The sequence below is a fragment of the Panthera onca genome, chromosome B4 (genome assembly GCF_046562875.1).
Source record: "Panthera onca isolate mPanOnc1 chromosome B4, mPanOnc1 haplotype 2, whole genome shotgun sequence".
Taxonomy (NCBI): Eukaryota; Metazoa; Chordata; class Mammalia; order Carnivora; family Felidae; genus Panthera; species Panthera onca.
In genome coordinates, this window is record NC_138345.1 from 366,624 (window position 1) to 391,291 (window position 24,668).

Below are 24,668 nucleotides of genomic sequence, written 5' to 3' on the forward strand. Positions count from 1 at the left end.
AGACACCTGGGAGGAGCCCAAGGCCCCCCCGCACACGGCCCCTCTGTTCCCTGCAAGCCCCGCGCTCCCCCTCCAGTCATCCGGGAGCCCCGGCCGGCACATCAGGAGGCAGCGTGTGCAGCGCCCTGATGGCCTCGTGTGCGCATTTGGGGGAACGGTTCCCTGACTTTTAAAAACGGGCTCTTCTGCTAGAACCAAGCATTGCTCATCGTCTGGAGCCCCGTCCCTGGATTTTTATACCATCTGCTACCAGCCTCAGTGCCCAGCTTTGTCCAAAAGGTGGATGGCCGGCGGGAACTTGACCCTTGCAGGGAGAGAAGCCCCCCATGGGCTGCAGGGGCACGGCATGGCCCACGGCGCCCCCTAGGGGAAAGGACCCCGGGATCCCAGCATGGGAGGTAGCAGAGATGCCCCGTGAAGCTTCCTGAACGTTCTTTCATCAGGAGAGGCAGCAGTGACAAGCCCGGATTTAAGTGCTCCGTCTGACCTCGCGCCAGAGGGGCACGGTGGTCCCCGGTGGGAAGCAGCCCGCTGGACACGGCTGGGGCTCCTGACTCGACCCCCGCCCCCAACGTGTGCAGCCCAGCGTCCACACTCACCGCCAGGCATCACGAGGCCGACATCCTGCACGGTGAGCACAGACAGCTTTTCTTCGGAGTCCACCCGGATGACCCCGTAGGTAAGCCCATGCATGGAGAGGACACCCCGGCCCGGGGGCTGGTTGCTGTCATCTGTGGGCCTGAAAGAGCAGTTTTGTCTGAACACATAGGAGCAAACAAGCCACCATCACCAGAGAGGCATTCAAGTGCACGCACACCAGAGGCAGCCAGACACGTCTGGGATCCCAAGGATCCCCGAAGCAGATCTGAATGCCACACTGTCCTGTGTTCTTAGCGTGCCAAGGGGTGCTGGTTGTCTGTGAGACGTCAACATCATTAACTCTGTCTCTGGAATGCCCCTCCCTTACACGTATCAGCCATCGACTGATTCCTTCCCTCCCCTCTCTCCGCAGGTCTGATTTTCCAGTTTTGAAAGTGGCTAACAAGGGACCACAATGTCTCCAAGAACACGGATGATGGCACGGAACAGAAACAAGGGAGGTGGGGTGGCCTGGGCTCAAGTTGAGACGTGCACTGGGCAGACAGAAGCTCATGGTGCAGGAATCTGAAATGACAGGCCATGCCATTCTGCATGACAAGCTTGGGGAAGTCTTTCTTCGCAGAAGGCATGTGGTGAAATGCTTTCACTCCATCTTCAGCCCGTCTTCTCCATGGCCCCCGCCACTCCAGCTCACTCCACGCCAGCCCCAGGCCCTTTATCCAGCACCCAGCCCACCCCTTCTGGGGGCTTTCACACTTGTCCCTGCCTCCATCTGGAATGTTCTCGGAGCAGACATCCCCCTGGCAGCTCAAATACGCAAGTACTCATTACCCCCCAAGACGGCACAGTAGGGCCACCTGACTACCCACACCAGGCCTCCTGCATCAGAGTCTCTGCTCCCCAAGGGTTCCCTTCTGTTCACTGCATAGCCTTACCCCTGGACAAGTGTGCAGTAATAAAGGTCTGCTGACTAATTACTGAATAAATAAAATATTTCCAAGAACATGGACTTTGTCCCTGTAACTAAAGAATCTTCCACGTGGGCTAAGTGAGGCACACGTTAGGGAAATACCGCACTTCTTTTTCTAATTTTCTGTATATACATGGGTAGCATCCTTTTAGGATCTAAAAGTTAGAAAATAAACAGAAGTTTGCTGTTTAGCTTTAAAACTGATAAATCTTGATAATGTTTCAAGAAAATATCTTTACAATGAACCTAGAAATACAAGTAGAGAAACATTAAAGGTTAAAATGTGCAAAAGGAGGGGTGCCTGGGTGGCTCAGTCAGTTGAGCACCTGACTCTTGATTTCAACTCAGGTCATGATCTCACAGTTCATGGGATCAAGCCCCACGTCAGACTCTGCATTGAGCACAGAGCCTGCTTGTGATTCTCTCTTGCTCCCCCTCTGGCCCTCCCCCACTTGTACTCTCTCTCAAAAAAACAATGTGCAAAATATCTCATTTGAATCAAGTAACTAGGTATTATAAAAAGAAGCATATATTATAGGTCAATTATACCTCAAATAAAAAAAAATAAAAGTAAACAATAAAAAGGAAGCATAAGAGAGTCTGGAAATTGAAATGGTTCTGTCTGTGAAGCATCCAAAAGGGTAGCGCTAACCAGACAGAAGAAAAGTCTGCCCAGTGATAAGGTCCACCCAGAACTACCCGGAAATGAGCCCCAAACACTGGAATCTATATTGTTCCGCAGGGTGAGAGAGGAGCCCCGCAGCAACCCTCTGCTGCTACGAATCCCTGACCCCACTATTGTCCTTGGCCAAAACACAAAGCAAGAGTCTTAAATCAGAATGCTCAGTGCCTGTTGTGGACTGAGTTGTGTCCCCAAAGCTGTGACCAGTCCTGGTCCCAGTACCTTGACTATCACCGTATTAACATGAAAGAGGATCTTTGTGGACGTCATTAGTTAGATGAGATCATCCTGGAATCGGGACGGGCCCCAAATGCAATGATCGGTGTCCTTACAAGAGGAGACACAGGCGTCATGTGACAATAGCAGCCGTACTGCAAGGAGAGGGGTGCCAGCAGCAGCGGGAGGGCCTGGAGCAGATGGGCCGTGAGAGCCCCTGGGAGCACCCGGCCCTCAGACACCTTGACCCCGGGCTTCTGGCCCCCAGAACTCTGAGGCAGCAGGTTCCCCTTGTGTCACACCACCCGGGAGGGGCGGAGGCACTTACGACAGCCCCAGGAGACAAACGCACCAAGGAACGGGATTTAAAGGTACACGTATTTGGCTGGAATGACCACAGGATAGCAAAAGGCTGGCGTGGCCATGACTCAGCCCAAGCAAGGGATACAGGGGGACCGGGATGGGCCGTGCCCGTGCGCCAAGAGGGAAAGGCTCTCTTAACATTCACGGATGCGAGTTCTGGGGTCTTAGGCACGAGACCTGCTTTCCTAGAAACAAGACTCACTGGAGCACAATTATGAACCGTGTTTGCTACAGGAACCCTTCAACTGTAGGTGTAAAACGAAACTATGGAAACTTGGGTACATGCACTTAAAACGTGAACCAATGATACCACTCAGGTTTTACTTTGATCTACAGCTATATGTTTATATTTAATAGAGTCCCTTGCTCGTCAGAGAAATCTCAGACACGCTCAGCCAACAGCCCTGCCTCCCGATGACACAGCTCTGCTCAGCTGGCACCTGGGTGTGCCCAACTGTCCAGAGCCCTCTGCACACAGAGACTCACTCACTTGGCAGGTACACCCGCACGGCACCACTGTCCTCTGCTTTACAGACCACAACTGCGGGCTTGGGCACGTTCAGTTCATCATCTGCATCCCTGTGGGGCTTGGTGGGATACAGACCCACAGCTCCAGTTAGGGACAGCTTCCCATCTCCCTTTCCTGCCTCTGGCCTCAAAGACTGAGCACTTCTTAGTTCACGGCACACTTTTCTTTTGAGGGAACTTTAGGACAAATGACACGAGTAACACAGGGGCAAATGGGGCACTGCACAAAAAGTCACAGCAAAGGCAAAAGCACCTGCCTGACCGCATCCCAGCCCTGCCTCACCGGCAGCCACAACAGATGATCCACCAGTTCCTTTAATCTGTATTTACATAAAATAGGTGCATGTGTAAATACACCTGTATTTAAAAAAAGCAAAGCCACAATAAGCATGTTCTCTTGCAACTTGCTTTTCCACCAAATGGATCTTGTGGATCTTCGTGTGTGTGTGTGTGTGTGTGTGTGTGTGTGTGTGTGTGTTATAAACACTATGGATACCGCACATGCCAATGACCCGACCGGTCTTAACTGTTGGTGGTGTTCGATAACAGTGACATGTAGTCACTTTATTTCATTTCTATACAATTAGAAGTATGACTGTAAAACACATATCTAGAAAAAGAACTGAAGAATCAAAAAATATATACGTTTAAAATTTTAATAAAGCCTATATAACTTCCCAAAAGACTATCACCTTGCACGTCCACTCTAAGTACTGTTTTCCAATCTACCAGACGGGCACAGGGTACTGTTTTATGCAGGAGGCCACCGGAAGCATGTTGTGCACGTCAAGTATCTCACAGCAGCTCTGAGACACGCATGTCCGTCGTCCCCACTCACAGGCAAGAAGCGGAGTGTGTCAGGCAGTGGCATCTGGGGCACAGCTGTGGGGCAGACCCTGGCATCGAGCGCAGACTGGCCTCAAACCCGCGCTCGTGGCCACGGGGAAGGCGGCCTCCCAGCAGCCACTTCCGCACACCCGTGCCCACACAACCCTAGAAGTGTTCCCGCTTTGGTGGTGAAACCCTGTTCCTCTCTGTTACTTTGGTTTGCATTTGAGTGATTAACAAAGTCAGCTTATCTTTCTCTCCATTAACACCTTCCTAGGAAACAAAAAGTCCAAGTAGACTAAACTAGATGAGGAAGTGAAAAAATGATCCCAATAAGAATTCCCAGAGATTTCAAAAAGATGTGGTTTCACAATCAAACACAGTGCGACGAACAACGGCTGAGAGAGCTTGAGCCGTTAGTCCCCCCAGGTTCAATGCCCAGATGACGCGGAGGGCTGACGGCGTGGAAGAGCAATTCTTGCAGTTCCCAGGACTGCCGAGGGGGTCTCTGCGCACAGAGATACAGAAGGAACGCAGCTGTGAGCGGCCAGCCCCGCGACCGCGGGCAAATGGCACAAAGACCTAAGTGAAGAGACGGAAGCCGGAAGGTGCGTGCCGGCCTCGGCCTCAGGAGGAATGTTCCTGATGGCCGATGGCTTCAACGGGATAGCGTGCGCACCTGTTCCCTGGCCATGCCAGTCCTGCCTCCGCGAGATGTTAGATAACCCTCAGGTAATCACGCTGTGTGACACCTGAAGAGGTAGCTATAATTTTCAACTGACACGTCCACAGTTTGCTATCACTGGCCACGCTCAAATCCGTACCCACACGAAATAAATGCAGTCACATAAGCCACAAGCATTTGGGACAATTTGCATTCTCAGGATGTAATGGGGAAGTGGCCACCACATCTCTAAGGGTTTAGTGCCACCGTCTCTCACTGCAGCCTCCTGCAGGTGTGACAGCAAAGGTCCTTCCCTGCTTCCATCAGATGGAGGCAACCCCCAACTCCAGGAACGGTTGACTCAGGAACATCCAGAGAGCAAAGGGGTCAAGTCTCAGGAAACAGCCCTTTCCTTTGCCAGTGTCAGGGTTGACTACAACGTTTCCAAAGGGCATGTTGTCATGGGACGCACACGCCCAAGTACATGTGACGCTGTCGTAATGACACTAACATTAGCCTGAGCCCTGAATTCTTATGGGCACCACGCAGACCTTCGGCACTCTACACGCACAGATGTTCACACCGTCCTGTGACACAGGCCAGTGGTCACGCCCCTTCACAGATGGGGACTCCGAGGACTGAAGGAGGCCCTATGCCGAGTGACAAAGCTGGCAAGAGGCAAAGCAAAGCACAAACAAGCCAGAATGGTGACCCGGGGTCAACAGACTCTGAAATGCACGGGGGGAGGGGGGGGGGGGCGCTGGGCCAGGCTCACTGCACCCAGAGCGTAAGGAGGTGTAAGTGCACACGTGGGGTCCACACACGGGCATGAGAGTGGCTCCTGTGACACCACCTCCCTAGGAAATACGTACTTGGAGCCACAGGGCCATCAGTCTGTGTGAGGGAGGGGCGCCCTTGTGCCTGTGGCCAGCAAGGCGCTCCTTTCTGGATGGAGGACGTTCTTTCCAGGAGAGGTGCCCTGCCCCGCTTGTCTGGTGCTGTCGTCCTTGACTGAAGTCTCTCTACAGCTGAACGTAACCTCATTGACCGTGGCAGCTGGCCCCCGATAACCGAACAGCACCCGGTAAAAGCGCCCTTTGAAGAGAGTGCAGCAGCAGACACTGCGCGCTTGTAACAGAAACAACATTTTTAGGAACACTCCTGCAAATTTCGGGACAGAGCCAGCCAAATCCGTGGATACGTGCACCCTTCTTCCACGTTGAGATGGAGACGTTCAAAACCACCCACGCTAAAGTCTCAGTAAAATTCTTGTTGGTTTTTTTTTTTGAGAGAGAGTGAGGGAGAGAGAGAATCTCAAGCAGGCTCCGTGCTCAGTGCAGAGCCCGACGCGGGGCTTGATCCCACGAACTGTGAGATAATGACCTGAGCGAAATTAGGAGTTGGACACTCAACCAACTAAGTCACCCAGGTGCCCTTAAAATTCATGATTTTTGACAGGGGAAGTTACAAGATTAAAACATCACACCTTTAATTTCTAAGTTATTTTAGTGTGATTTCCTCCCCTTTCTCTGACGAGAGCAACGCACACTTATTTTTTAAAAATTTTTAAATGTTTATTTATTTTTGAGAGAAAAAGACAGAGTAGGAGTGGGGGAGGGGCAGAGAGAGGGAGAGACACAGAATCTGAAGCAGCTCCAGGATCTGAGTTGTCTGCCCAGAGCCCGACACGGGGCTTGAACCCAGGAACAATGAGATAATGACCTGAGCCAAAGCAGGACGCTTAACCAACTGAGCCACCCAGGCAGCCTGCACACTGATTTAAAAAAAAAAAAAAAAGCCTGCTTCAAGAGCTATGTAATATAAAAAGGGAATGTTTTCTCCTCCATTATTTTACCTACTCACTTTAGAGAGAATTCTTTTCAGCCGGAAAAGGGATCATACCATACAAGCGGTGTGCAAACTTTGGTTTCATTTGCCCTGGCAACTTCTCCGCATCTCAGGGCAGGCGATCAGGGTGCACGGCAGGGAAGTGTCAGCATGTACATCAAGGGTGGGGCTGCGCCCCGAGCGGCACCTGCTCTCTGCAAGCTAACCCTCCACCACACCAAGCACACAGTCCAACCAAACACAAAACAGAACACGGTTCGCTCCTGCACGTGGGCGGTCAGAACAACTCACACAAGGTAACTCGAGTCACTGGGCTCTTCAATGCTACCTGATTAGTCCATATTTCCACTTAGATATGGTGATTCTCATCTTCAAACTATTTTACACTTAGACAAGTTCTACAGTTTTGTCTGAATTTAAAACTTTCAGATTAAAATTTCTGATAATGTAATTTATCTTGTGTTATAAAAACAAGATTATAGAACTTCATGTCTGACTTTTTTTTTATGGGGCAAAGCCATTCGTGAAAACCCCACTTCAATTCACAGGCTTGTTAACTATTTTTATTCTGGGTCACTGGTTGGGGTGTCCCCAGCAAAACTGTCCGATTCTGGCCCCCAACAGACATCCTGCCACATGGGCCCCTCCCAGCTCTCTAAATTCCAGGGGGACATTTCAACATGCAAAATGATTTTGGTGGCAAAGGGGCAACTTTATTATCCTCTGGAATTGCTGTTTTAATTACTGCTTTACATAATTATTACCCTTTCATTGCTAAAGCATCAAGGTATTAAAAGAACATCCTGCAGATAAAAAGCCCACAGAGGGGTGACCTGGGTGGCTCAGTCACTTAAGCGTCTGACTTTTGATTTCAGCTCAGGTCTTGACTTCAGGGTCATGAATTCAGGCTCTGCACTGGGTGTGAAGCCTACTTAAAGAGCCTACAAAATATTTTTTTTATTTCAGTCAACATTACCACAATGTAGCTTTAAAAAGCAGGTTCTGCATCTATATTTCAGTGATGGAAACAGAACCAGACAGCAATCCCAGAGATACATGGGGCCATGAATGATTTGCCAGTTTTCATTCTGCAATTTGCCCTCTTGAAATAATTCTACAGATAACTTTAGGTATCATGAAACCATATTTCTCCAATATTTTTGATTTTACAACTATTCCTCAAAGAAAAAGGAAACAGAAAACATGAACCTGGGTGATGACAGTTTTAAAAACAAGAAAGACAAATACCTTGGTTGCTCAGGAAGCCAGGGAAGACCTCACAGGGGAACAGTGTGGTTTACTGCCATTACCTGGTCGACATGCATGGAAACAGACATGCATGAACAGACACCCGTGAAGACAGATACACGTGAACACAGGCACTTTCAGATAGATACCCATGAAGACAGGCACAAACAGGACACACATGAAATCAGACCACACGAAGACAGATACCCACGGGACGGACAAACACACAGATAGTCACTCGTGGAGACAGACACTCGTGAGCAGGGACACCCATGGAGATGGACACCCACGGAGATGGACACCCCCAGAGATGGACACCAACGGAGACGGACACCCACGAGACAGACACACGGAGACAAACACCCATGAAGACGGACACCCATGAAGACGGACACCCATGAGACAGACACCCCAGGAGACAGACACCCACGGACACAGACACCCACGGACACAGACACCCACGGAGACAGACACCCACGAAGACGGACACCCCCAGAGATGGACACCAATGGAGACGGACACTCACGAGACAGACACACGGAGACAAACACCCATGAAGACGGACACCCATGAAGACGGACACCCATGAGACAGACACCCCAGGAGACAGACACCCACGGACACAGACACCCACGGAGACAGACACCCACGGAGACAGACACCCACGGAGACGGACACCCCCAGAGATGGACACCAATGGAGACGGACACCCACGAGACAGACACACGGAGACAGACACCCATGAAGACAGACACCCATGAAGACGGACACCCATGAGACAGACACCCCAGGAGACAGACACCCACGGACACAGACACCCACGGACACAGACACCCACGGACACAGACACCCACGAAGATGGACACCCCCAGAGATGGACACCAATGGAGACGGACACTCACGAGACAGACACACGGAGACAAACACCCATGAAGATGGACACCCATGAAGACGGACACCCATGAGACAGACACCCCAGGAGACAGACACCCACGGACACAGACACCCACGGACACAGACACCCACGGAGACAGACACCCACGAAGACGGACACCCCCAGAGATGGACACCAATGGAGACGGACACTCACGAGACAGACACACGGAGACAAACACCCATGAAGACGGACACCCATGAAGACGGACACCCATGAGACAGACACCCCAGGAGACAGACACCCACGGACACAGACACCCACGGAGACAGACACCCACGGAGACGGACACCCACGGAGACGGACACCCCCAGAGATGGACACCAATGGAGACGGACACCCACGAGACAGACACACGGAGACAGACACCCATGAAGACAGACACCCATGAAGACGGACACCCATGAGACAGACACCCCAGGAGACAGACACCCACGGACACAGACACCCACGGACACAGACACCCACGGAGACAGACACCCACGAAGATGGACACCCCCAGAGATGGACACCAATGGAGACGGACACTCACGAGACAGACACACGGAGACAAACACCCATGAAGATGGACACCCATGAAGACGGACACCCATGAGACAGACACCCCAGGAGACAGACACCCCAGGAGACAGACACCCACGGAGACAGACACCCACGAAGATGGACACCCCCAGAGATGGACACCAATGGAGACGGACACTCACGAGACAGACACACGGAGACAAACACCCATGAAGATGGACACCCATGAAGACGGACACCCATGAGACAGACACCCCAGGAGACAGACACCCCAGGAGACAGACACCCACGGAGACAGACACCCACGGAGACAGACACCCACGAAGATGGACACCCCCAGAGATGGACACCAATGGAGACGGACACTCACGAGACAGACACACGGAGACAAACACCCATGAAGATGGACACCCATGAAGACGGACACCCATGAGACAGACACCCCAGGAGACAGACACCCCAGGAGACAGACACCCACGGACATAGACACCCATGGAGACAGACACCCACGAAGATGGACACCCCCAGAGATGGACACCCACGAGACAAACACCCATGAAGACGGACACCCCCGGAGACGGACACCCACGAGACAGACACACAGAGACAAACACCCATGAAGTGAGACACCCCCGGAGACGGACACCCACAGAGATGGACATCCATGAAGACAGACACCCCCAGAGACAGACACCCTTGAGGACAGACACCCATGCTGTACAGGGTGTGACACTGCAGAAACAGACAGGTGTGGAGACAGGCATCCCTCCTGCCCTTGTCCCTTCAAGTTCCCTGACTTTCAGGGAAAAGTGGCTGTTCCTAGGGGGCTGCTTACAGGGCTGGTCCTACCGATCAGACATGGCCTGGGCAGCTCTCTGCCCCAGGGGCCAGGGCACCAGCCACTGCCCCCAGATCATGGCCACAGTCCTACCACTGTCTCTCAGGACGACATCTGCATCCTGCCTGTGTTTCGGGGGTGGGGGGGGGGGGACGTCTAAGGCTTCCACTGAAAACTGTGAGCCCAGAACCTTCTAACACACTCACTATTGTGTTGGTGACAGGCGATCGGCTACTGACCAGGGCAAGGACATCAAGATGCCTAACAACCACGGCACCCACCGTGAGGCCGGCTCTCTGCTCTGGACAGGCAAACTCACGGCAGCCAGAGAAGCCGACCAGTGTGCACGGCTGGCCCTCACAGCCCAAACCCATGGGGGTCTGGCAGTTTTGCCATGGCTACTCCGCTGGCTAATTCATGGATGCTTCTTACAGAAGAGAACCACAGACTGACAGACCTTCCAGAAAGGGCCTGAAGTCCTACAAGTTGTGAGCCATGGAACACACCTCCAATTTCACCTTCACTGCTGACCACACACAGGAACTGGGCATCATTTCTTAGTTAAATGGACTAAAAGCCAAGCGAGCCATTAGCTGCTCTAGGCAGTTTCCTGGAAGTTCAATCTCTTTTTCATTATGAGGGCAGAGCACCTGTCCCTAGAAGATTATTAAGCATAGGACAGAGCAGCTTAGACGAAAGAAGGTGGTCAGATCTCAAACCCATTTGAACAAGGGGAAACCAGTCCCCTTTGGGGCAGGCCTTTCTTTCCAAAATGGGGTGACCTAGCAGCCAAACACTTTTTTCTTTATAAATTATTATATATAAGGGGAGGAGCAAAATGTGAGGACGTAACACCTCCCACACTAGAATTCATGAAGCTAAGAATGGGTGCATTTTGGGGCGCCTGGGTGGCTCAGTCGGTTGAGTGGCCGACTTCAGCCCAGGTCACGATCTCATGGTTCGTGGGTTCAAGCCCCATGTTGGGCTCTGTGCTGACAGCTCAGAGCCTGGAACCTGCTTCGGATTCTGTGTCTCCCTCTCTCTCTGCCCCTCCCCCACTTGTGCCCTGTCTCTCTCTCTCTCAAAATTAAATATTAAAAAAACTTAAAAGAAGAAAAAAATAACATGTGCATTTTGTCCTCACTCTGGACCCACAAGAGTGTCCATTAGCCATCCTGGATCCCCACGCAGAACGGCTTGAATAGAATGGATAAAGACATCTTTACTCAGTAACCCAGCTTCTGACCTTTTATGTGTGGAAAATCCCCTCCAGTCTTCAGCGTGCTTGGAGTCAAGTGCACAGACTCACTGTCCAAAAGCAAGAGTTGCTACCACCTCTGCGCAGACCCTGAACATGACTGGGAACATGCATGTGCATGTTCACATGCAACATTAGGAATGGGGAGTTTTCCCTTCCATTCACGGAAAGGAACATGTTCACAAAATGCAAGTGACTGGCGTTTCCATCATATCTGTTTGAAAATGACTTAAATATTCCAGGTCAACCAAAGAACAGCGTAACCAGTGACCATCCATGCGGGGTTGATGCGATGGCTGGTGACCACCCACGTGAGGCACGTGGTAGTTGGTTACGAAGGCTTCTTCCGTGTGACCGCTGGCGTGTAACAGCTTCCATATGCATCGCTGGCCTCACGCGAAAGATCCTGGTGACCAGACTGAGGCGCAAGGAAAGGTAGCGTGGAACATGTGGGTGTGCCCTGAGGCCAACTTAATTTTGATGGCGCCGTCATTCCCAATTCCATTTGGCACCCTGCAGTCGTGGCTCGTGTTCCTATCTGTTCCTGTCCCCAGACTTATCTGTGGGCCTGGGAGAGGATGCCCATCACAGGACTGTGATGTCTGAGGAGACGTCCCAGCCAACGGGGTGGGGGCCCTGGGAGGGCTGCAGGGGTTCTTCCTCAGAGCTGGGCAGGGCGATGGCCATCTCTGTTCTCATCAACTCCTGACCTTATACAGCTTTGCACGCGACTTAAATCCTGTGCCGCGCTCCCCAAGTTTGGTGGGAAGCAGGCCTCCTGCCCACGCTCTGGGGTCCCAAGCTTGCCTTCTCTGCCCTGCATTAGCACATCACTGGGGACACGCGCAGCTGCTGTTCAAGACCTCACCCCCGAGGGCGTGTCCTCCTGCCTCAGTCTATCACGGGACCGACCTTCAAGGGCCGCCCACGGAAAGCAGGAAGGACGCACGGCCTTCCTGCTGCTGTTCTCTCGGTGGACCCGGACATGACACCAAACTGCAGCTGGATCGTCACGTGAAAACACAAACCAGCAGACATTAACACCACACGTGACTCCACTCAGTCAGAACGCAAGCTAGAAACCTTCCTGCACACGTGTGTGGGCTCGTCTGCACAGACACCTGGGCAAAGCCCCGACTCTTCATGGCGTCTGCTTTTGGTGAGTCGCACAGGGTGGTCAGCGGGATGTGCACGGGAAGGACCTTTGCATCTCGGGTCACATACTTAACGTTTTTGTTTCACTTGTTTCACTTGCTTATTTGTAAACTACACACAAGGCCAGGACACAATCGACGATGGACACACCAGGAAATCACACGGCACACGGGGCGGTAGCGAACATGAAGAAGGGAGGGCGGCAAGTCTGGAGGACCACGGTCAGGACAGGCCCCCGGCGAGGCCAGCAGGGACGGGCTGGACCCAGCCCCTGTGCTTGCAGGTGGGGAAAGGGCAAGCAGGCCATGGCTGGGCTGTGTGCAGGGTGGGGGCGCGTGTGGCCTGTGCACCCCTGCACACAAGCTGCCACGGAGTGGGGCCAGGGGAGGCAGGGGGGTGGGAGGCACGGGGGATTCAGGGTGTTTACACGGCCTCCTCTGAACGGTAAGCGGAGCACACCCTGGGGCTGGACGATGCTTGTACCGAAAGTCATTTCCGCTCTGCCTCCTTCCTTCCCATACTCAGGAGAACGGAGTCATGTCTGGTCTCTGCACAGTCCTGGATTTAACCTAAAATTTCATAGAGAAGCTACAGCAGCGGGCTGGTGTGAGGGGAAAGCTCCGTGACCGAGTGGCCAGGCCGTGGCTGATGGGCAGGGCGCTAACTCACCTTGAGGCGTAGCTGGTGTGGGCCGGGGCTCAGGGTCTGGGGTGTGCGCGTTAGCAGACACGGCTAGTCGCATCTGCTTCCTCTACAGGTGGGAGAAACTGAGTGTCTCAGAGGTGAACAGGTCTACAGTGACGCAAGTAGACGGTCAGTGTAAAAATCTGCCTTTTCTGTCACCTAGCGTGGCCATGAGATCACAATGACACTTAAAAAGTGCCCTCCCAGATCTATACGGTTCTGGGCAGACAACGTGAGGTGGGTGACAGCACAGCACGTGCCCGGCAGACACCTGCCAAGCTACCCAGTCTCGAAATGCAGCTTGAACCTTGTCCACAGGACCCAGATTCCCTTCCAGATGGTACAGTGGGGACACAGTTCGTGATTTCAAGTCTCATCAAACCCAAAACGAGGGGCTTAGGGAAGCACCCGGGAGCACTGCCCACCATGCGGCGTCTCAGCACGTGGGGCTAGACGTCACGATCCCTCACCCCTGCTCATCATGACCAAGCAGAGGGCTGTCTTCCCAAGCCGCTCCGTGCAGAAGTGTGCAATCGGAGGCTGCGTTTCTCCAGGACCCAGGACGTCTTGAGGACAGGAAACCACTCAGCCAAGACCACAGTGCTACCCAAAACGACGGGTTTTAAAAACTGCAACACGGCTTTTAACATCACCTGCAGCCTGCTTCTTCGTGTCAGGTGTGTTGGCGGGGATTTTCATCTGAATTTCAGAAACATCCTCCTACTTCAGTTTTGGTCCAAGACACTGAAGAACGCGAAATCTGAGAACGAAGGCAGTTAAACGGTGCAGAGGCATTTCTGGGGCCCAGGAGAACCTCCAATGGATCACACGATGATCTTTAAGAACCCTCTGCTTTCAAATACCTTACAAGGATCTTCCCCAAAATTATCTTTATTTGGCTACAACTGTTAAGTTGATGATCAAGTATGTTAGAATTCCAACTAAAAGCTTTTCCCTGTTTGATGCAGAAGCAAAATGGAGGGGTCACACTTCACTATCTGTCACCAAGCGTGACCATGAGGCCACAGGCCAGGGGACCATCTTCCGAGAAGCCTCGGGAGATACCCGGGCCATCCCAACACGTTCAAACGGTGGTCAACAGTGCAAGCTGAGCACAGGGCTCACATCTTTATTCTGAAACAGGCAGCCCGGAAGCTTTAAGACAAAACAAGCAGAAACATTTAAACCTCACAGCTTCAGCAAGGACAGGGTGACACAGAAGACGTCAGGCCTGGCCGTTGCCTCACTCGGGAGTCTGCTCCTCTGGAGCCACGCTGCTGCTGCCACCAGAGGCAGACACGTGAGCCACCACTGACCCTGTGAGGCATCAAGGGAGCTGTTTCCGTGCTAAGCAGGTCCGAGTGGTGACTGCCACTCATCCCAGCACCAGCGAGCGGCTAACATGCGCTCCTGGTGACTCAAGTGCTGAAGACAGTGACAGGAGGTGGCTGGCGAGCTTGGGTTTCTCTGGGAGGAAGATGGCCAACGGTGTCTGAGGACAGAGTGAGCCTTCCCGTGCACCAGAACCACGGGCCAGCCCCGCAAGCTGGGAGCACAGGCGGACACAGCTCATCCACTGCCTTTCCAGTATACTCCGGGCCCCGTAGCCCTGCCGGCTTCCATTAACCAGCAGCTCTGCCGGTGCCGGCCCCACGCGAGCAGGTGCCGCCGTGCGCCAGCGACGCTTCAGAACGGCCCGTGTGAGACTCAAGGACTCGCGCTCTATTCCCCTCACTCAATGAGAGCATCAGGGCAAATCCTCTCACTGCCTCACGTGGGTGGTGTGCCCTCCGAGGCCCATGCGGGCCCCACTTTGCTCACAGCTCTGTGTCCAGCACAGCACTGTGCTGGGGGGACAGGCACCCATGGACACCTGCTGAGCTAAGAGCCCGAGGAGGACCAGCGCCCACAAACAGTGCAAGTGAAGTGAATAAATACCGCTCTTGAGGATTAGGAAATGTTTGCAGTAAAACCAGTTTGGTATTAGAAACTGACATTTGCTGAAGCCAGTCACAAACCTTTTCCGTTTTAACCCTTTGGACTATTAAGGATGCCCGATAACTGATATGAGCTACGGAAGATTTTGTGAGGAGAGCGTGGCAGATATTTGGCCGAGGTGGTAACCTCATGTGTCATTTCTGCTAAGTCAGCTCCACTTGTGACACGTGGAGTGAGGACAGGTGGTGCAGGGGGCAGGTGGATGGTCCTGAGCCTTTCTGGTGGCAATCTTTCTGCCAGCCTGCCACCCCGACCCCTGCCCACATGACAGCCGTCTCCAGCTATGGAGGGCTACAGGACAGAGGGCTCACAAGGAGCCCTGGTCACCTGTATCCACTGCCCTATCCCAGTCCCTTGATTTTCTTCTGGTTATTTTGGAAACAGCAGACCTCGAAGGTGTGAGAGTGGCGGCCAGGGTCGTGGTTGGGTGCGAGAGAAGCCGGTGGGTCTGCAAAGAGATGCCAGCTCAGTTCAAAGCAAGGCAGATGGAATCAAGTCTCTCCAAGTATAACCACACTCCCGCCTGCTCCGAGCAGGAGCTGACCAACCCACGGTCTCACAGAGGAGTGGCATCTGCCAGCCGCAGGGCAGAGAAGGACGAGAGCCTCTAACGCTGCCATTCCCAGCCCTCGATGATGGCGTGGACTCAGCCAAGGCAGGTCTGTGCAGGGGATGTGTGGGGATGCATGGGGGGAGGCGTGGGCGCATGGGGGGGGGGGAGGCAAACGGGGAGGCCTGGGGCACGTGTGGGGCCGTGGGGAGCTGGGGGAGGCTCATGGAAAAGCGCATGGGGGAGGAGCAGGGGGCACGCGGCGGGTGCCTGGGGATGTTTGAGGCACTGACCACAGGGGAACTGCAGCAGAGGCCATTCAACACAACCCCAGGAAAGAGCAACCCCTTACTTTGTCTGTTTGGGGTATTAAAGTTTTAATCTTCTTAAAGATTTTTAAACATTTTTAGAGAAACAGCGAAAACTCCTTAGCTGATGGGGCGCCTGGGTGGCTCACTTGGTTAAGCCTCTGGTTTCAGCTCAGGTCATGATCTCACAATTCGTGGGTTTGAGCCCTGCATCAGGCTCTGTGCTGACGGCTCAGAACCTGGAGCCTGCTTCGGATTCTGTGTCTCCTCTCTGCCCCTCCCGGCTCATACCGTCTCTCTCTCGAAAATAAAATAAATGTGTGTGTATATATATATGTGTGTGTATATATATATATACACACACATACATATATGTATACACACACACACACACACACATATATGTGTGTGCTTATCCTTTAAAAAAAAAAATCCTTCACTGACCCTCCCTCTCTCTGCCATCAAGTCTGGCATAAGCCACTCTACATATCCCAATGTACACAGGAAGCTTCTAGGAAATACACAAATCATCTGATGCTAACAACTGGATCTTCTATGTGTCAGCATCATTACTTATCTTGTGAATTATCTGTGGCAATGGTGCTACGTCACACAACTGCACAATCTTAACACTTCAAGGCCAGAGGAAATTAAGAGTCCTGAGTCCAAGCCCCTCAACTCATTGGTGGAGAAAACTAAGGCCCTGGAGATAAGGAACATGCCCAGGACCCCGTGGGCCAGACCCTGGCTGTATCTCCCAGGGGTGTCTCCCTAGTGTCTACACTCAGGCTCAAACTGGACATGGTTTAATACTGATCTTGGGAGAGCACGGTGGTATCCAACCTGCTCCCAAAGCCTCCAGGATTCTGTCCAAGGCCAGACACGAATAGCGGGAGATTATATGTGGAGAGCCTCCTGTTAGAACAGTGACACCTTCTAAAAATTGGAAATTGGATTCTGGTTAGTGGCGCCATATTCCCTCATCAATTTTAAAATGTGCGACAGACTTCTAATTTCTGCTTCAATCAAAATTAAAACTTTGTTGATACTTTAAAGGTTTTCGATTTCTCAACCTGTTAGGCAGTGTGGTTGACTTTACGTTAACCAACAAGTAAAACCGTCAGAAGTTGTATTACACTCTTCCACGGAGTATTTTTGGGGACCCCAACCTTTCAGTAAGGAGGGCAGAAATCACATGCTTTTGCGTGCTGAAAGCTGTGTCGTCCATTCTTATGACGGAGCACATTTGTGTGACGCGAGATACAACCTCGCCAGCGAGGGAATGCAAAGATACCGAGTCGGGTCCCAAGCTGCAAGCATGCAGGTGGTGCAAATATTCCTTTCCCACACTGTGCGGATGGCAGATGGTGGAAGACGATCAAACAGGCCCTCCCTGCACTTCTCAGCTTGGGTGGGATGGGCTTTATGCACCCGTATCCACGCCACCCCCACAAGCGTGCCCAGCACCAGAGCAGGCGGTGAGGCCGACTGACTAATGAACGACCGAGAGCATGAGTGACGCAGGCCCTGTGTCCACGCACAGACCCGAAAGCCCTCGGACGTGCCACCACAGCGCGAGAGCTCAGAAAGCCAGGACCTCGTGGAAACTGCACGTCGGCAGGCCCAGCCCTGCCGTGAACACCTCACCCCACCCAGCATCGACGCAGCCCACCCCCGCATAACACCAGGCCAGACGCGGGCACATGGAAATGTGGGAGACCCCCAAGGACGGGACGTCACTGCTCGCTGTACCTCCAGACGGGCCTCACGCAGTCACTCCCCAGACTAATGGATCCGGAAGAATCCGTGCCGGCACACGCAGGGAAGCAAAGCTGGCCGCAAACGGGCCGGGTCCTGCCCTCCCCCCACGCGGTGGCACCACGCAGGCGCCGCTGCAGGGGCCCAGCTGTACCTCCGGATGGCGACGGTGAGAGCCTCTGGGGAGCTGGCACAAGGACAGATGACCTCCTGGCGCAGGCCTTTACTTTGGAAGACGTTGAGGAACGCGTCGCAGGAGGAGATAGACCCTGCAGGTGAAAGGGGACCACAGTCAGCCAGAGGAAGCTCGGGACTGACTAAAACCAGCCAAACCAGCCAGACGCGAGTGCTCCTCGAGTGAGGGTGCGAGGCAGGCGGTGCGGGAACCCACTTCGCTCAATACCGCTTAGTACTTATGTCACCCCGAAAGATGATCCCCTCAGGCCGACTGAGCTCAAGGATTTAAAAGTGTAACTTCCGCCAATGAGCCTGCATACCTTCCCTGAGGCTTGTTCCCCCATTTTTGATATGCGTGTTCGCAAGAGGACTATATCTAAGCCAAGTGAAGACAACTCTCCCGTGTTAACCCCACCGGAGAGATACGGGAGTGCGGGAGTAACCGCCAGGAGCCTATCGGCAAACTCCTGGCTTCCTCCACGACTGCTGCCTGAGAGCAGCCATGTGCGAGAGTGGCTCACAAGTCATGGAGCCACTGGGGAAACGGAAGAACCATGTACACAACTAACACCGAATCACGTGGGTGGGAGTCCGTGCGTACACATCACGTGTTCTGCTTTAATTGACAAATGTCAACAACGGTCAGAAACAAATGCCTCGTTCACTCACTCTCCTTCCGGCTCACGCGCCCCCCTCACAGACAACAAGCCAGCTGGGTTCTCTTCCAACCCAGGGTAGTACTTCCCGAGGTATGTTTACGGCATTCTGTGGGACTCCTAATTCACTTTACCTGGGTGGTTTTTCCCATAAAATTTTATAATGAAATTCCCTTAAAATGACAGATTAATTTCTTGACCAATAAAATTACTAAAGACCATAAACCAATTACAGTTAGTATTTCTTGAGCACGCAGCATCACTCAAGGAAATACATGCAGGGACGACTTAATTCAATCCTCATAAACTCAAGATTTAGGCACCGTTTTCAGCAAAAGAAGGAGAAGGACTGAGATCAGAAGGTTAGGGTTTCTTGCACAGAATGAGGAAATGGCAACAGCAGTACTCAAGCCCCAGGCGGGAGCCAGGCACTCCTGGTCCCCTACCCGCCACCGGTCGTGGTGCCTTCAGGCTTCAGACAGTCACACTGTGAGGTCATGAGTTTGACACCGCTTCCTAACCACAGTAATGGCCGGAAAAGGAGAAGCAAAGCGCAGAAACAGACCGAAGGGGATGAGGCTCTCTCCCGCCCGCCTGCCCGCCCCACGCAGCAGGTAGATCACTTACAGGGATTTGCACCATCAGCCACGATCAGCATCCGGAGAGAAGAGAGGTTGATGTCTCTCTGATCTCTGTGTGCTACTAATGCCCAGTGCATGTCCCTGGATTTGACACAAGCCACCTTTGCTGTGGGGACAGTAGAGGAAGGGGTCAGTATGCACACTGTCAGACCAGGAGCCGTTTGAAGGAGGGAACCGGGGCTCCGAGGCCTCTGGATGCCTACCTTTGTACTGGCAGACCTTCTGAATCCACGACAGCGGGTTCACCTTCATCAGCGCGTATGGGATGCTGATCACGTGCATCATGTTCATGACGCTCTGGAAACAACGCACCAGGTGACTGCCGACACACTAGCAGGACAGGCACCCCGCCCCACCAGGCTTCGCGCGGGGACACGACAGGCCCGGGCCCCCATCACGGGCTTGCTCCCTGCTCCACGCTGGGGGCCAAGGGCACCACTGGCCACACAGAAGATGCCAGAGAGGAGCGTGTGCATCCAGCAGGAGCCAGGCCTTGCTCTAGGAGGTGGCAGTGAAATAGAGACTCAGAAACTGCCGATCCAAAGCAACGGCGAGCAGCTGGGTGACAGCACCAACAAGACTTTTGCAGAGCAACAGCATCAAAGAGGAGCTTGAACGGCAACAGCCCCCAGGCGGCTGCCACGACCATCGGGCAGGGAGGTGGACTGAGTGCTCACGACACCACACAGGACCATCACCCCACTTGACAGGCAGGAACCCTGTGGTTCAGGAGGTCCTGGGGGCAGACGACGGGCCTGCGGGCACAGAGCTGCAGAAGGCAGGACTGGCGTCGGCTGGGGTGAGGCAGCCCGCGCTCTCCCCACGATACCTGCTCGCCTCACGAGCGCACACGGGCAGCCTGGCTTCTCCAGGCTGGCACCTCCCGGACCCAGAGGCAGAGACCAACCACAGGGAAGCCACGGAGCCCCCACCCTCCGGTCCATGTGCTGCTCACGTGCCCTCACCAAGAGGCGACAAATCACACTTCGTCTACTCGTATCCTATCACTCGTGCAAAAGCCCCTAGAATTTTCTACCTCAGGAAAGATGAAGCTTAGCATAAGGAACTTACAAACAGGGGAGTAAAGATCACCACCTGTGAAACCGACACAGCGATGCTCCAGCAGTTAAGCTATGCAAACCCGCAAGGGCTGTGCAGACCTTAGATAACCAGGCTGGGTCTCCATCAAAGCGCCTGCAGCTCTGAACTGCCTGCAGCACCCACAAGGAGGCGGCACGCATTTCTTTATGACGGGAGTGGAACTGTCAGCACAAGGGGGACCTGTAAAGCGCTTCCCCTGTGGCATAACCAGGCAGGTTTGCAAAATATTCACAAGCACTGACTCACAGAAAGGCAAAAGAACAACAGTGTCAGAGTGAAACCAAATGCAAAGGAAAAGTGACCCAGACGGGAGATGTGACTAACATCATCGCAGTCGTGATTCCAGAAGGGGGCAGAGAGATACCCTGTTTCCTCAACAGCTGCGCCTCTATATGGTTGGGGGGGGGGGGTGGTTGTGACTCCCGTGAGCGGCTGACTCCCGCAGGCTTCCTGGGCTTGGGAAGTCGCGTTAGCAGACAGCTTAAAGCTTCCAGCAATAACAGCTTTTCTCCCCAGTGCGAGAGGGGCTTGGGCGAGTGGCCGTGTGTACAGACCCTAATTCTGGCTGTGGCCCGGGGGGACAGGGGAAGGGTCACACTTACTGTTAGGATGCCATGCCAGAGCCCAACGTCCTTCTTGAAATCCAACACATTCACTATGGTTTCCGCTGAACAAATAAAAACGGAAGATTTTCATGTAGCACAGCCCAAAGGGCAAAGAAAATCCAACATCATGTCAGGGGCAGTACAGGACCTTGGAAAAATGGTTCCCAGTACCTCTGCAGACATCCTGCAGCCTGCAAACCCATTTAAAAACGCTGCCCACCTGGAAAAGTGTTTCTAGCCTCCTGACATATCAGTTAACAGCGACGGCTTCACAGGCCACTTAAAACATTTTATTCCTTCTATTTATGTCCTTACTGCCCCTCCCTGCCTGTAACTTTTTAAAGATTCTTTTCATTTCCATCATGGGATCCCCCAGGAAAGGGAAGTGCTTTCCAGCAAACACAGGGCGTCACATCACTAGAAGCCTTGGGGTGGCTGGAGTCATAAAGGAGGCACGGGATTTGGAAGGACGGTGACAGAACAGTGTTCAAGGTTTACGGGGGACACCTCGTGAAGCGGGAAGAAAGGCTGCTAACGATACACAGTTGAAAACAAGGGCCACAGTGGCACGTGGAAGCTACGTGGAAAAACTTTTCTGAAGCCACACTTGACACCAGGCATTTCCTGACGCCTCCTCTTAGGTCCGTACGCTGTCGTGCTGCTCGCCAGAGCTTTGGTATCGTGCACCTGACCCCACTTCACAGAGAAGGCAGGCGTCCCCACGTGAAGGAAACAGCCTCTGTTCCACGTCCTACGAGCATTTTCACTTTAGAAATAAGGAGCCAGTGTGTGTGTGTGTGTTTTCTCTGGCACCTGTGAAAGCGACAGCCCTGGACCTTCAAGAAAGCAGGGCAAGGAACACGAGTCCTGAGGCTGTGAGAAATGATTAGCAGTCACGTGTCTCAAGGTGAAAGTACCTTGGAAACTAGTTTAGGGACCAAACGTGAGCCAGAACATCCCCAGGACGCAAATGAATTGTTTTTCAGAGGGACGTTGCCAGTGGCATTGGGGACAGAGAAGGAGAGGAGCATCCAACCCCCAGGGCAGCGCAGATGCCACCACCAGCTTCCTCAGGCACCAGCCCCAGGGCTGCGCTCACGTCCAAGTCCCCAGGGCAGGGCCTTGGTCACAGAAGCCCCAGCCAGGGGGTAGCTGGTTACCTGGGCGGACCCTGCCTTTTATGAGCCCCAGCCAGCACCGTGGCCACGGTTACCTCTGGCCACCTACCTCCTGGCCTCCAGGATCGTCCCGTTCGGGAGAGAGAGTGTGCATCATAAAAACCACACCCTCGGCAGCTGCTGCCCACCCTGAGAAGCTCGCAGAATCCCCATCAGAGATTCTCCCTGAGCTGCTAGGGGTGGGCTGAACATGGGCTTTTTCTGAAGATCCCAGAGACCCTAACTTGCACCCAGGGATGAACACCCACAGAATTAACTATCTGCTACAGCTTGAGCCGTGCCCTCTGAGTTCACGGGTGGAAGTCCGCACACCGGCATGGCTGCCATTGGAAATACGGCTTCTGCCAAGGTCATGAGGGTTCGGTGAGGTCATGGGGCGGGTCTGATCCCATCAGGACCCACATCCTGGGGAGATGAGACACCAGAGCTCTCTCTCCCTGCACAGCGAGGGCAACAAGAAGGCACCGCCTGCCAAGCTCCGTGCAAACCTGACATCACTCCTTCCGTTACCAGGGGGAGTGACTCAGTCCCTCCACAGCTGACATGAGCCTCCCAGGGACGCAGTCTTGGGTCAGGGCCCTGCCCATACCTTCCGTGTAGCCGCATGCCTGCGTGAGGGCCTGGCAGTGGGTCAGCAGCGCGATCCTGGTCACGGTCACCCCGAGCACGCTTCCGTCCTTGCAGGTCTTATACTGAAATGAGATGGGGACGTGCAGAGAGGGGTACAGAGAGGACAATGCGGCTGCCCCAGTCAGGCCAAGGTCGGCCCAACTGCTCGACACCCGTGGGCAGCGCTGCAACTCACCTCTATGTACGCGGTATCGTTGTTCGCATCTTTGATGTGTGGGAACCAATCTCGAGGGGGCTTGGAGAGATGCTTCGACTCTGTGACAAACCACAGCAGCTTTGGCCAACCTTGCAAACAAACAAACAGACCCCTCTGAGAGGCGTACTACCCAGAAACCAGGCTTGCCACGTCGTCCCCCTTCCTGTGGCCCACGTGACACGAGCCAGGGGGGATCGCCAGTGCTTCCTCAAGCCTCAGACGACGTCAACAGCACGCATGCTGCCGGGTAAACCACGCCACACGGCAGGCTGACAACAGCAGACGTATCGCGTTCCGTGTGCAGAAGAGCATGTCCAGGGGAGACGCAGGACCTTCCTGAGTGAAGAGCCAGACGCCCAACTAGGCTCCTGGCTGTGGCTTACCTTTGAACTGGGGGATCTCCCCGGTTGGGCTTTTCGGCAGCCCTTTGTGGCAGGCGTCGCTCGTCAAGGCCACAGTGACTCCACAGCTTCCAAGCAAGAACCCGATCTGCTGGCTCCCTGCATCCTGGGAGAGGCGACAGACACGTAAGTCACAAAGCCGGGAAGGACGGGTACCCTCCTGGCAAGACGTGGCCTTGTCCCTGGGTTCTGGGAGGGAGGGAACCTCCCCGGACTCTGCAGAACTGGGATCACAGCCCCGGTTGCCGCTTGCTGCTGTGTGACCTCGAACGGGACGGCGAGGTCACTCAGCCTCAGTTTCCTCACCTGTGCCATGGGGTGAGAGCAGAGCCCTCGAGTGGGTCTGCTGCAAGGAATAAACTGGAGGAGCGTGGACAGTGCCCAGTGTGCGCCTGGCACACAGTGGGTCCCTTAAACAGCTGCTGCTACGTCTCCCTCCAGTTCCCTAAGACTGTGACCATAGAACGTAACCGTCGTGGAGAACGGAAAGGGTTCGTCTTCCTCCGTAACACAGAGCCTGACTTTACTCAGAGCACATGGCCCTGTTGTGTCTGTTGACATCCACTGTGGGCGAACTAGACGCCCGTTCCCAACCAAAAGGCCTGCCACCCTTGTGCGCCCAGAGTACGTCTGTGACCAAGGCCACAGCCGGACAGGCGCCTGCTGCAGGACTTGGATGCTGGCGGGCCAGAGCACCAGAAGCCCCAAATGACCAGCACTGACTTGGGAGCACGGCATCCCGCGGACCCCACGGGATGGAGCTTTCCTCGGAGGGCGGTCCAGGGGCCGCCAACCTGTGGTTCTGTTGCTGACCACATCTGGCTGCCCGCAGCAGGTCTGCTCAACCGGCTTTCTTCACCCCCACAGTCAAACCAGCCAGGATTTAGAAAATAAAACGAAAGCCAGCAAGGAGCTGACATTCCTACAACTGAAACAACACGGTGAACCGGCCACCCTGGTTTGTTCCCACCGGGCTCTTCCTGAACCCGTGGACAACCCAGGACAACCAGCCCCGCCTTCCGGTCGCTCCGCCCACGTATGCCTCACTAAGAAAGTGTGTGATGACGGGGTCTCCAGTGGGTAAAATCAGCAGCACGGATGTCTTCAAACTAGCCCGTCAAGCAACTGGTT

At 53.8% G+C, this 24,668-nt stretch overlaps 1 protein-coding gene across 6 annotated transcripts in view; it reads right to left on the reverse strand.

Moving 5' to 3' along the window:
• Positions 1 to 24,668, reverse strand: part of DIP2C (DIP2 acetate--CoA ligase C (putative)) — a 413,428-nt gene that overhangs the window by 88,918 nt on the left and 299,842 nt on the right. For all 6 annotated transcript variants that reach the window (XM_078450509.2, XM_078450506.2, XM_078450507.2 and 3 more), the window contains 8 exons: positions 23,520 to 23,643; positions 23,116 to 23,225; positions 22,900 to 23,002; positions 21,130 to 21,194; positions 19,630 to 19,723; positions 19,413 to 19,532; positions 18,107 to 18,221; positions 600 to 739 (listed from right to left, as the gene is read on the reverse strand). In XM_078450509.2, the coding sequence (XP_078306635.1) occupies positions 600 to 739; positions 18,107 to 18,221; positions 19,413 to 19,532; positions 19,630 to 19,723; positions 21,130 to 21,194; positions 22,900 to 23,002; positions 23,116 to 23,225; positions 23,520 to 23,643 (871 nt within the window). The remainder of the gene's footprint in view (positions 1 to 599; positions 740 to 18,106; positions 18,222 to 19,412; positions 19,533 to 19,629; positions 19,724 to 21,129; positions 21,195 to 22,899; positions 23,003 to 23,115; positions 23,226 to 23,519; positions 23,644 to 24,668) is intronic.